General features: G+C 38.7%; 1 protein-coding gene across 1 annotated transcript; it reads left to right on the top strand.

The window, feature by feature from the left end:
* The first annotated feature begins 432 nt into the window (after positions 1 to 432).
* On the top strand, positions 433 to 13,168 carry LOC117328856 (mucin-5AC-like). The gene is made up of 5 exons (XM_033886436.1): positions 433 to 1,211; positions 6,137 to 6,232; positions 8,001 to 8,234; positions 10,514 to 10,670; positions 11,013 to 13,168. The coding sequence occupies exons 1-5, from the start codon at positions 753 to 755 to the stop codon at positions 12,587 to 12,589; spliced, it is 2,523 nt and encodes an 840-aa protein (XP_033742327.1). The 5' UTR covers positions 433 to 752; the 3' UTR covers positions 12,590 to 13,168.
* The last annotated feature ends 285 nt before the right edge of the window (positions 13,169 to 13,453 follow it).

The raw sequence follows: 13,453 nt of genomic DNA, 5'->3' as shown, positions 1-13,453 counted from the left end.
TATCCCGCGCCGTTTTACGTCCGTCGCGGTTCCCCGGTAATGGGCATGGACTCTGTACAGTACATTTGTATATCTATATTATATCAGAGACGTATACTGAGTATACCACTGATAATAAACAAGTCTCTGATTATATTTACTAATTATTGTTGATAATATGGATACAGATGATTTCTATCTGCATCCATTACTTTTTTTATGAAACATGCTATTAAAATATACTCTGATAAGCCGTACTTTACTATTTTAGAATAACATTGTATCCATGGATTCTACAAATTTCTTATTATCCGGATATTAATCGTGTTTCCGTAATAGGTTATACTACTACTGTAGCCAAATACAATCTCCTCAAACACTTGATTGTAAGACAGATTTCTACCAACTCACTTCAAGCTTGCGAAGAACAGAGATCACAGTGAAAACGAAAACTGTTGACCGAGCAAACCACGGGTGAATTATTTCCTGCATCGGCAATCGATAACAGAAAGAGGTCTGATGAAGAGGTGTATAGCACCATATACAAAATAACAATGATTATTTGTTATCGGTTTTGTATTATTCCTGTAAATCACGGTGCCAAGTATGTACGTTCCAAATTTGACGATGTATGACTGATTCAAAGTTACCAAAGATGAAATTCAAAATATTTTGTTTACCTGGGTATTTGTTGATTTACTGCGATCCGCACAATAGTTTTGTGAGTGCACTGGAATAATTAACGAGCAGAATTATAAGTTCAAGCAATAAACATGGAAGGGGAGCTAACCTGTGGAATTTGTTTGGAATTTTTTGACAATCCACTTATGTTACCATGCAGTCATAATTTCTGCAAGAAATGTCTCGAAGGAATTATCAATGCTAAACAAAACTATCGTGTGAGACGTCCACCTGGAGTCAACATTGACTGTCCTCTCTGTCAGAGACATTTGTCCTTGGACAATGGACTGGATGGATTACCAGGAAACCTTACACTTGAGAACATCATCTCGCATTACAAATCAAAAGGAGCTGTGCCCTACAGCGAAGCGTCATGGAACTCGGATTTGGATATAACAGAAGTTATATGCAAAATGCATAATCATCCAATGACCTTTTATTGCATGACCTGTGATTTCGCTGTGTGTAAAGAATGCACCTGTTGCATTGAGAAGGGCTCAAAGACATCTCATCGCTGTGCCCAAATTAAGGAACATGCTTCATACCTCCAGGTATAGTAATATTGAAGTATTCTATACTTGAGTTTGTCAGTAAGAATACTCTGCTATACTCATTGGTTTATATTTGGGTTTTTATAATACACAATGAACCAGTAAGTAACCAGTAAAGTAGAAGGTGATTTCAGTACGTATACAACATTGTTTTGCATCACAATATGAAGAATGCATTTTAGTTCCAAACTAATTACAGCTTTCTCTACATATTATTTAAATTTTCAAATCAGTGAGTACATGTAAACATCCAGCAGTTGTTTCCAATTAACTTGGTGTTTAAGTACATATGTATTGGCAAAGGGATAACGCAGTCAGAACCAATTTTATACAGTCATTTGTATGGGTAGACAGCTAGTGGAACTTGACTCGCTAGCGCTAATTAAAAGCTTTGTTTAACATATTTGTCTGGGTTTGGTGGTCAATGTGAATTGATTTTCAGTCTGGTCATTTCATTTTTACTTTCCCCCTACATTTGAATTTGATGTCTAAATTAATGAATATAACGGGTACCCCTGCCCCATACATGACATCATGATCCTTGATACTCCAGGGGTTACATTTTACTTTAGCTACTACACCCTTGAAATATGTGTACAAAATACAAATGATAATTAGATCTTTTGATATACTTGTACTATTAAATTCCCTTGTTTATAGCTAGTCATGATCATAATCATGTGCCTTCAGTTTCACTATGACATATATACGCCAGAGGTGTAGAGAAGGAAAGTGAATGTAACCCCTGGAGTGATGGGAGATTTAATAAAGGCTTGTATGTCTTATGATCAGGGGTTGAAGGCTTATACTGTACAAATGTATATACTGGTATATATATATATAATTAGCTAAAAAGGAGAGGAACATAGATTGGACCAGCTGGACTGAATCAATCATTTGTGGCCAGGTACCTAAATTAACTAGTTAAAGTATAGGTGATTATAATTACATAAGTTTATAGAGGTCCTAGAATTGAGTCCTTTCCCTGTACTGGTTGTTGTGTTGTCTTTAGCTATAGGTAGATAGTGTTTTATTGTAGGTTGCCAAATCTGATAAAAGGGAGATAATTGAGTAATTATAGGACCAGATAGAGTACCTGCTAGCTCAATTGGTAAGAGTTTTTGTCTAAAGGCCCTGTCTGGTGCAATGTCTGTACATGTTGGTTTTGGGATCCTTGGTTCAATGCCTATAGCTATAGGTCCCTGTCCAATGTTTGCAGGCCCCTGGTCAAATGTTTGTCCCTACTCTGATGTCTGAAGACCACTGCAGATTTAATGTCTGTATGCCCCTGGTCCAATGTCTGTATGCCCCTGGTTCAATGTCTGTATGCGTATACGTATGCCCCTGGTTCAATTTCTGTATGCATATGCCCCTGGTTCAATGTCTGTACGTGTATGCCCCTGGTCAAATGTTGGTCCCTACTCCAATGTCTGAAGACCACTGCAGATTTAATGTATGTATGCCCCTGGTCCAAAGTCTGTATGTCCCTGGTCAAATGTTGGTCCCTACTCCGATGTCTGAAGACCACTGCAGATTTAATGTATGTATGCCCCTGGTCCAATGTCTGTATGCCCCTGGTCAAATGTTGGTCCCTACTCCGATGTCTGAAGACCACTGCAGATTTAATGTATGTTTGCCCCTGGTCCAATGTCTGTATGCGTATGCCCCTGGTTCAATGCATATGTCTGTACGCGTATGCCCCTGGTTCAATGTCTGTATGCGTATGCCGATTGGTTCAATGTCTGTAAGACTTGTGTTCAGTGTCTGCCTGTCTCTGATTCAATGTCTGTATGCCCCTGGTTCAATGTCTGTATGCCCCTGGTTCAATGTCTGTATGGCCAGGGTTCAATGTCTGTATGCCCCTGGTTCATTGTGTGGTGTATGCCACTGGTTCAATGTCTGTATGCCCCTGGTTCAATGTCTGTAGGTCCATGCTGGTCCAATGTGTCTAGGCCTCTGGTCCAATGTGTCTAGGCCTCTGGTCCAATGTTTCTAGGCCTCTGGTCCAATGTTTCTAGGCCTCTGGTCCAATGTGTCTAGGCCTCTGGTCCAATGTGTCTTGGCCTCTGGTCCAATGTGTCTAGGCCTCTGGTCCAATGTGTCTAAGCCTCTGTTCCAATGTCTGTACATAAAGACCCCAGCTGGTCCAATCATGTCTCTTGGCCTCTAGATCAATGTCTCTTGGCCTCTGGTCCAATGTGTCTAGGCCGCTGGTCCAATGTCTGTACATAAAGACCCCAGCTGGTCCAATCATGTCTCTTGGCCTCTGGTCCAATGTCTCTAGGCCTCTGGTCCAATGTCTCTAGGCCTCTGGCCCAATGTGTCTAGGCCTCTGGTCCAATGTGTCTAGGCCTCTGGTCCAATGTGTCTAGGCCTCTGGTCCAATGTCTCTTGGCCTCGAGCTCTGGTCCAATGTGTCTAGGCCTCTGGTCCAATGTGTCTAGGCCTCTGGTCCAATGTGTCTAGGCCTCTGGTCCAATGTGTCTAGGCCTCTGGTCCAATGTGTCTAGGCCTCTGGTCCAATGTGTCTTGGCCTCTGGTCCAATGTCTCTAGGCCTCTGGTCCAATGTGTCTAGGCCTCTGGTCCAATGTGTCTAGGCCTCTGGTCCAATGTGTCTAGGCCTCTGGTCCAATGTGTCTAGGCCTCTGGTCCAATGTGTCTAGGCCTCTGGTCCAATGTGTCTAGGCCTCTGGTCCAATGTGTCTTGGCCTCTGGTCCAATGTGTCTAGGCCTCTGGTCCAATGTGTCTAGGCCTCTGGTCCAATGTGTCTAGGCCTCTGGTCCAATGTGTCTAGGCCTCTGGTCCAATGTGTCTAGGCCTCTGGTCCAATGTGTCTAGGCCTCTGGTCCAATGTGTCTAGGCCTCTGGTCCAATGTGTCTAGGCCTCTGGTCCAATGTGTCTAGGCCTCTGGTCCAATGTCTCTAGGCCTCTGGTCCAATGTGTCTTGGCCTCTGGTCCAATGTGTCTTGGCCTCTGGTCCAATGTGTCTAGGCCTCTGGTCCAATGTGTCTAGGCCTCTGGTCCAATGTGTCTAGGCCTCTGGTCCAATGTGTCTAGGCCTCTGGTCCAATGTCTCTTGGCCTCGAGCTCTGGTCCAATGTGTCTAGGCCTCTGGTCCAATGTGTCTAGGCCTCTGGTCCAATGTGTCTAGGCCTCTGGTCCAATGTCTCTTGGCCTCGAGCTCTGGTCCAATGTGTCTAGGCCTCTGGTCCAATGTGTCTAGGCCTCTGGTCCAATGTGTCTAGGCCTCTGGTCCAATGTCTCTTGGCCTCGAGCTAGCTCTGGTGCATTGTTTTCCCTGTTAACATAATATTGTATACGCTTCAATTCTTTACATGAGCATTTGCATACAAATGTTATATGTTAGTGATATCAATGCATATGGTAAGTATTTTGTAAAGCGGTCTGATATTAGTACCAAGCCATGAGGTTGCTGTTCTCCACCAAAGGCCAATGTCCTTGTATACAGTGTATTACCGGTATGCATGGTGGTAAGTCATGTTTGTTGTTCTATATAGCTAGAATTACTACTACTAGTATTTGCTGACCCCGTTTATGAGGCCACAGTACTAGTACTATAAGGACACAAGCATCCTATTATGTATAGTACAAGGTCACTTCAGATAGTCGGATGTGACTGTCTTATAGATATTACAACTGTGTCTGGTATTTCTAGTCAGCTTTGTAAAAGCATATTAAGGTCAATAGGATCACTTATAGCTTTTTATGTCATCTGACGCGACTTATAGCCATCGTGCTCGGTCCGTCGCCATGCGCCTTCCGCCGTCCACCATTAGACTTTTACTTTCAAAATGCTACTCCTCCTTAACGCCAATGCGGATTACTACCAAATTTAGTGTGAAACATTATTTGGGGAGGGCAATCATATTTTGTATAAATGAGGCTGGTCCGATCTCTGGGGACAGAGAGGTGGCCATGGGGCCCAAAAAGGGGAACTTTGCCGAAATTTTTATTTAAACCGTACTCCTCCTAATCTGTTGGGTGGATTACAACCAAATTTGGTGTGAAACATCATTGGGGGTGGGTGATCATATTTATATAAGTAGGGCTTGTCTGCCACTGGGGCCTGAGTGGTGGGGCCCCAAAAAGGAAACTTTGGTGAATTTTTGTTGTAAAATCCGACTCCTCCTTAACTATTTGATGGATTAATTACAACATAATTTGGTGTGAAACATCATTGCGAGAGGGCGATAATATTTGATATAAATGAGGCTAGTCTGAATCATGGGGCCTGAGTGGGGGCCCCAGAAGGGAAACTTTGGCGAATTTTTGCTTTAAAATCCTATCCTTAAAATATTAAATCCTGAGATGGTTGTTATTTTCACAATTTTTGCTTTAAAATGCTACTCCTCCCTAATGCCTTTTAATTCCTTGATTACAACCAAATTTGGTCTGGAACATCATAATTAAGGGGAAGGGCAATCATAGTTTATGTAAATGAGGCTGGTCCAACTCCTTTAAATTTGATCTGAAACACATGGCTGCAAACAGACAGTTTATGGTAAGGATGCTGATTTGAGCCCTTTAGATTGATGGCGACCTATATATAAGGCCCGTCGTGACATAGAGTCAAAGCCATCTGATAGTTATAGTGGGTCATGTTGTTGGTAAATCAGTTGTACAGGTCAAATTAAAAAGTCTGACCACAATTAGCTATAACTTTATAATTAATTGTTACAATTGCTGAATTAGTTGACCACAATTAGCTATAACTTATAAGTTTATAATTAACTGTTATAATTGCTGAATTAGTCTGATTTGTCTGCTATACTAATGTTGGTATAGAATTGACCTTTAGATACAACAATATATTATATGTGTGAAATACACTCGATTCTCATAGATTAGGACAAGGAACCTGTGGCTTATATATCCTTATCTATATCCCATTCTTGTTTTAGGCCACCATTTCAAGTAAGCTGACAGAAGTGAAGAAGAAGGTGATTCCCCTCAATGATCGGATACAGCTACTGGAGGACATCATCCGGGGAATTGATGTAAGAAATTTATATACAGCTAGCAAGCTGTGAAGTATATAGGTCTGATAGCTGTGAAGTATATAGGTCTGATAGCTGTGAAGTATTTAGGTTTGATAGCTGTGAAGTATATAGGTCTGATAGCTGTGAAGTATATAGGACTGATAGCTGTGATATAAGTCTGATAGCTGTGAAGTATATAGGTCTGATAGCTGTGAAGTATATAGGTCTGATAGCTGTGAAGTATATAGGTCTGATAGCTGTGAAGTATATAGGTTTGATAGCTGTGAAGTATATAGGTCTGATAGCTGTGAAGTATATAGGTCTGATAGCTGTAAAGTATATAGGTCTGATAGCTGTGAAGTATATAGGTCTGATAGCTGTGAAGTATATAGGTCTGATAGCTGTGAAGTATATAGTTCTGATAGCTGTGAAGTATATAGGTCTGATAGCTGTGAAGTATATAGGTTTGATAGCTGTAAAGTATATAGGTTTGATAGCTGTGAAGTATATAGGTCTGATAGCTGTGAAGTATATAGGTTTGATAGCTGTAAAGTATATAGGACTGATAGCTGTGAAGTATTTAGGTTTGATAGCTGTGAAAAATATATAGGTTTGATAGCTGTGAAGTATATAGGTCTGATAGCTGTGATATAAGTCTGATAGCTGTGAAGTATATAGGTCTGATAGCTGTGAAGTATATAGGTTTGATAGCTGTGAAGTATATAGGTCTGATAGCTGTGAAGTTTATAGATTTGATAGCTGTGAAGTATTTTAGGTTTGATAGCTGTGAAGTACATGTATATAGGTCTGATAGCTGTGAAGTATATAGGTCTGATAGCTGTGAAGTTTATAGGTTTGATAGCTGTGAAGTATACAGGTCTGATAGCTGTGAAGTTTATAGGTTTGATAGCTGTGAAGTATTTTAGGTTTGATAGCTGTGAAGTATATAGGTTTGATAGCTGTGAAGTATATAGGTTTGATAGCTGTGAAGTATATAGGTTTGATAGCTGTGAAGTATATAGGTCTGATAGCTGTGAAGTATATAGGTCTGATAGCTGTGAAGTTTATAGGTTTGATAGCTGTGAAGTATATAGGTCTGATAGCTGTGAAGTTTATAGGTTTGATAGCTGTGAAGTATTTTAGGTTTGATAGCTGTGAAGTATATAGGTTTGATAGCTGTGAAGTATATAGGTTTGATAGCTGTGAAGTATATAGGTCTGATAGCTGTGAAGTTTATAGATTTGATAGCTGTGAAGTATATAGGTTTGATAGCTGTGAAGTATATAGGTTTGATAGCTGTGAAGTATATAGGTCTGATAGCTGTGAAGTTTATAGGTTTGATAGCTGTGAAGTATATAGGTTTGATAGCTGTGAAGTGTATAGGTTTGATAGCTGTAAAGGCTACATTGTATATAATAAGGTTTGATAGAGGATTGAATTTTAGGGTGTATGTATAACAGAATGTTTGTACCCAATTTTGATGGAATGATATGAAGTTGTTTTAATAAGCTGTAAACTGAATTAACATTTTCTAGCTTGTAAAACTCTCCAAAATAAAAAGAAATAACTTTGTATATCTCATATAAAAATGTTATTTGTATTTGTATATTGAACAAGTTAAACATTCTAAATCATTTAGAATCTGTAATGTGAGAGATGAAATAGTAATCATTATATCAAATTTATATTTTGGTTAATAAATACAGCTAAAAGTTTTAAAACTACATATATATATATGTGTAATGTTAAGACATTGTATATACTCTATACATACAACATGTATCAGGAGAACCAGAAGAAGGTGGAGAAACAACTCGACCTGGAGATTGCCTCCCTTATCTCCCTTCTGAACAGTCGCCAAGAGGAGCTCACCCGTCTCCTAGGTAACGACATCCAGGACATCCGTCGACCTGTTGAAGACCACCTGCGACGGTACAAGAACCTCCAGACAACCATACAGGAACATTTCAAAAAGCTTAGCATGGTGAAGGGTACCAAGGACCTAAGTCTCAGGATTAAGGTCAGTCTCGATATAACTATATACAGGGTCAGTCCCAGATATAACTATATACAGGGTCAGTCCCAGATATAACTATATACAGGGTCAGTCCCAGATATAACTATATACAGGGTCAGTCCCAGATATAACTATATACAGGGTCAGTCCCAGATATAACTATATACAGGGTCAGTCCCAGATATAACTATATACAGGGTCAGTCCCAGATATAACTATATACAGGGTCAGTCCCAGATATAACTATATACAAGGTCAGTCCCAGATATAACTATATACAGGGTCAGTCCCAGATATAACTATATACAGGGTCAGTCCCAGATATAACTATATACAGGGTCAGTCCCAGATATAACTATATACAGGGTCAGTCCCAGATATAACTATATACAGGGTCAGTCCCAGATATAACTATATACAGGGTCAGTCCCAGATATATACAGGGTCAGTCCTAGATATAACTATATACAGGGTCAGTCTCAGATATAACTATATAAACTATATACAGGGTCAGTCCCAGATATAACTATATACAGGGTCAGTCCTAGATATAACTATATACAGGGTCAGTCCCAGATATAACTATATACAGGGTCAGTCCCAGATATAACTATATACAGGGTCAGTCTCAGATATAACTATATACGGGGTCAGTCCCAGATATAACTATATACAGGGTCAGTCCCAGATATAACTATATACAGGGTCAGTCCCAGATATAACTATATACAAGGTCAGTCCCAGATATAGCTATATACAGATATAACTATATACAGGGTCAGTCCCAGATATAACTATATACAGGGTCAGTCCCAGATATATACAGGGTCAGTCCTAGATATAACTATATACAGGGTCAGTCCCAGATATAACTATATACAGGGTCAGTCCTAGATATAACTATATACAGGGTCAGTCCTAGATATAACTATATACAAGGTCAGTCCTAGATATAACTATATACAGGGTCAGTCCCAGATATAACTATATACAGGGTCAGTCCCAGATATAACTATATACAGGGTCAGTCTCGATATAACTATATACAGGGTCAGTCCCAGATATAACTATATACAGGGTCAGTCCCAGATATAACTATATACAGGGTCAGTCCCAGATATAACTATATACAGGGTCAGTCCCAGATATAACTATATACAAGGTCAGTCCCAGATATAACTATATACAGGGTCAGTCCCAGATATAACTATATACAGGGTCAGTCCCAGATATAACTATATACAGTGTCAGTCCCAGATATAACTATATATATACAGGGTCAGTCCCAGATATAACTATGTACAGGGTCAGTCCTAGATATAACTATTTATTACATTTTTACCAGTGAAATATCGAAAATTATTCATTCTATAAAAGTGATATTTGTCACTAGTGAGAAATATCATATTTATCACTAGTGAAAAATATCACTTTTGCTGATTTGACCAATCAAATTAATGATTAGAAAATACCAAAAATAATTGACCAATCAGAGAGCCCGACATATATCTCAGCACCTGGACAGAGGGATCTACATATTTTGTTTACAAATTATCGCTGTAGGCCTAGTCAGTATACGGGGTAGGTTTTTCGTTGATAAAAAATGTAATAAACAGAATATCTAACAGAGTTTTCAGTAATACCAAATATATTTCACTAGTGTGGCTAATATTTAGATATTTTTCACTCGTGCTGTGCACTCGTGAAAAATATCAAAATATTAGCCACACTAGTGAAATATATTTGGTATTGCTGAAAACACTGTTAGATATCCTCTATATACAGGGTCAGTCCAAGATATAACTATATACAGGGTCAGTCCTAGATATAACTATATACAGAGTCAGTCCTAGATATAACTATATATAGGGTCAGTCCCAGATATAACTATATACAGGGTCAGGTAACGGGTGTATATTTATTATATCATTGCTGATTGTAGTTTATTACAAAGCATATCCTTACGAGAGAAGGGACATAACTCTTCTCTTTAAGAAATTACAGATATTTGTTGATTTGTGTTCCAATCTTCATGCAATTATAAATTGATGTAACTGGTTTTACTTTCTCAAAAGGAAAAGTTTTAAATCAAATTGACCTTTATGACATATTAGGTATATCCCTGACCTGACCTCATATCATTAATATATGTTGAAATGAATAAAATCATTATAGCAGGTGATGTATTAGATAGAATAACAGCTGGCAAGTTATTTGAAAGTATATATCAATGAATCAGATTGGAAAAGTTTTTAAAAGTAATGTATATCACTTGTATACAGCTGATGCAGGACTCGGAGAAGCAATTAAACAGTCTGCTGTGTTTTGACCTGGCCTGGTTTTCCTCCAATGACATGCCAGCTGTTGACATGCCTTCCTGGTCACTACAGAAACATAAAATTGAGCACAGCATTTCATACCTTACATGGCTAAAAACAGGTTTGTAGTATGCTACTGTCAAAAAGGATGTTACTATACAACAGTACAATGAAGCTCTGTTCATCCTTGTAGTTTTTATAAAAGACTGGTCCATCTGTTCTATATCCGGTATATTTTCTGGACTTAATGAATCTGTGTATTGGTTAAAATTGTACCAAAAAAGTTTCATATTTTATTATAGAGGTTAATATATTAAATTATAAAACAAAACAAAAAGGAAAAAAATATCTGGTGTATTTTCTGGACTCAATGAAAAATTTGTAAAAATAAAGGCTTAAAAACTTGAAAGTGCTATATCATACTATGTTAAAATTATAGATAAACACATAACTATTTTACCAGGAGGAGATGGTACCAAACCATTGAGACCCCTTATCCCGTTGCAAATGCCAGTGCTAAGCCAATCAGAACCTGTATCAATGGGGTTCTCCAGTCGTGGGAGCAGTGCAGAGAGAGACTTGCCAGAACTGACCAAAACACCAATAGTTTCTGGATTTGATACGGGCTTTAAAGTGGCCACAGGTTCACAAAATGCTGCCAAGAGATTCCCACCAGAAATGGCCAAAATACCTGTCGCACAAGGATTGGAATCATTCTTTAAACAATCAAGCGAGTCCTCCTTCTATTTGCCTCAGTGTAGTTCTAGTTCAAAGACTGACACTTCCAGTGCCAGTATGTCATTCAGTGTACCAAAATCTAGACGTTCTGACAGCAGTGTGGATGTATCTTTCCCAGCAGGAGGAGGCACAAAACTGTTCAGTTGGTCTGTGTCAGGGAATGGAGGTCCTACCACTGTAGTTAGAGCTCCAACCAGTGTCACCATGACAACACAGAGGCCTGTATCTACTACACAAACAGCTCTGCCTGAGAAGCCGATGAGTGCAAGTTCTTATAAATTTGAGAGTGTCAATGATCCAAGTAGTGCTGCATCAGCTGCATCTGGGGCCAGACCAGGGGAGAGCACTAGAAAGTACCCTACATTAACTACATCAGATTTTATACCAAAGAAATCATTGTCAGGCAAATCAAATATAACAATGTCTGCCTCACAGGAACAGCCTATGGAGGTAGTGCCAGAATCCTCCTGTTCCAAGGCTAGCAGTATATCTGTGTCGGTCAACAGTGATGCTCCAAGCAGTGTGGCTACAGTTACTTCTGGACTGGACAAACTTTCCTTGTCAGATGCACAGACATTTCAACCCTCAGTCCCTATTATTTCTCCTTCCATCAACTCAAACACACCTTTTGAAGTTAAATTTCCAGTTTTTCCAGGAATTTCAAATCCTTCAAATTCCAGTTCAGGAAGTGTGTCAAGTGGAGCTATTTCATTCAGGGTCTCTCTTGGTCAGAGCTTGCCACCGTATTCTTCATCAACTGTCAGCACAGCAGAACAGCCAGCAAGCCAGACTCATTCATCCAACATCAACTTCAATACAAAGCCAAATATTCCAGTTAAGGGAGATAATTCATCGAGAACAACAGCGTGTGGAACATCTGGATCAGATCCTCCTAGTGTGACAACTTTGACATTTGGCGTGAAACCCAAGACCACAAGTGGTTTTATTTTTCCTGGCAACCAAAATACGTTCAGGCCTGTGGTTAGTGCTACCACGACAACCACTTCGATCACCCCTGTGACTGCTGTTTCAGCTACAGTTGATATAACAACACCAGTGTCCAGGTCCACCGACGCGTCACACCAGATGACCAGAAGATCTAGTGCTCCAGTCCTGTCCACGGCCACGGGATGTCATGAGGAAGAAACTAGGTCAGCTACTGAAGGGGGAGCTACAAACTTTGGAGATGGTCTGCCAAAACTTTCTTCCAGGGATTTTTCACCTTCAAGGACAGGATCTCCTCCAAGATCTGCTACCTACCGACGTACCATCAAACCTAAGAGCAAGATACCTCGAAAATGATATCATTGACTGATGTATTGTCAGGCCTAAGAGCAAGATACCTCAGAAATGACAATTTGATATATAACTAGTGTCTAAATGACAATTTGTACAATGTAGTTTTTTAATTTATTGTTAAAACTGAACAAAAGCCTTATGACTATCTATAAAATCTAAAAAGAAAATGTATTGATATAAATAGAGCTTTGTAGACTGAATTTTATAACAGTAAAAATAACCACAATCAGCTGTTAAAATGCGACTTGAATATGTTAAAATATGCAATTTACTGAGCTCTTTTAACACAAATTAAATTTTGATATATTATAATGATGTTTTTTCATTAAATTCAAAGATATACTTTGCCATTATATGAAATTAACTGCACTTTACATCCATCCATCCATTACAGTAGGGTTTCATTTTGTAAAATAATGTGCAAAAAAAGATATCTGGACTTGAAGTTGTCAAAATAGATATATTTGCTTTATGTATTTGTCTTCAAAAAATTTGGATTTAATTCAACATTATCATAAAAATGACATCTATATATAATTGTATGTCATTTTTATGTACGAATATATATATTTATTACATTTTTACCAGTGAAATATCAAAAATTATTCATTCTATAAAAGTAATATTTTTCACTAGTGAAAAATATCATATTTATCACTAGTGAAAAATATCACTTTTGCTGATTTGACCAATCAAATTAATGATTAGAAAATACCAAAATAATTGACCAATCAGAAAGCCCGACATATATCTCAGCACCTGGACAGTGGGAACTACATTTTTTGTTTACAAATTATTGCTGTAGGCCTAGTTAGCATACGGGGTAGGTTTTTCGTTGATAAAAAATGTAATAAACAGAATATCTAA

The sequence above is a fragment of the Pecten maximus genome, chromosome 6 (assembly GCF_902652985.1).
Source record: "Pecten maximus chromosome 6, xPecMax1.1, whole genome shotgun sequence".
In the NCBI taxonomy this organism is placed as follows: Eukaryota; Metazoa; Mollusca; class Bivalvia; order Pectinida; family Pectinidae; genus Pecten; species Pecten maximus.
Note: the sequence above shows the minus strand (reverse complement) of the source record. Positions and strands in the feature narration are given on the sequence as shown.

What these genes read in the sequence shown, in the direction of transcription:
- LOC117328856 (XM_033886436.1), top strand. Translation starts at nt 753, where the DNA reads ATGGAAGGGGAGCTAACCTGTGGAATTTGTTTGGAATTTTTTGACAAT. An exon ending in ACCTAAGTCTCAGGATTAAG is followed by an intron (nt 8,235 to 10,513) that starts GTCAGTCTCGAT and finishes ACTTGTATACAG; the next exon opens with CTGATGCAGGACTCGGAGAA. An exon ending in CCTTACATGGCTAAAAACAG is followed by an intron (nt 10,671 to 11,012) that starts GTTTGTAGTATG and finishes CTATTTTACCAG; the next exon opens with GAGGAGATGGTACCAAACCA.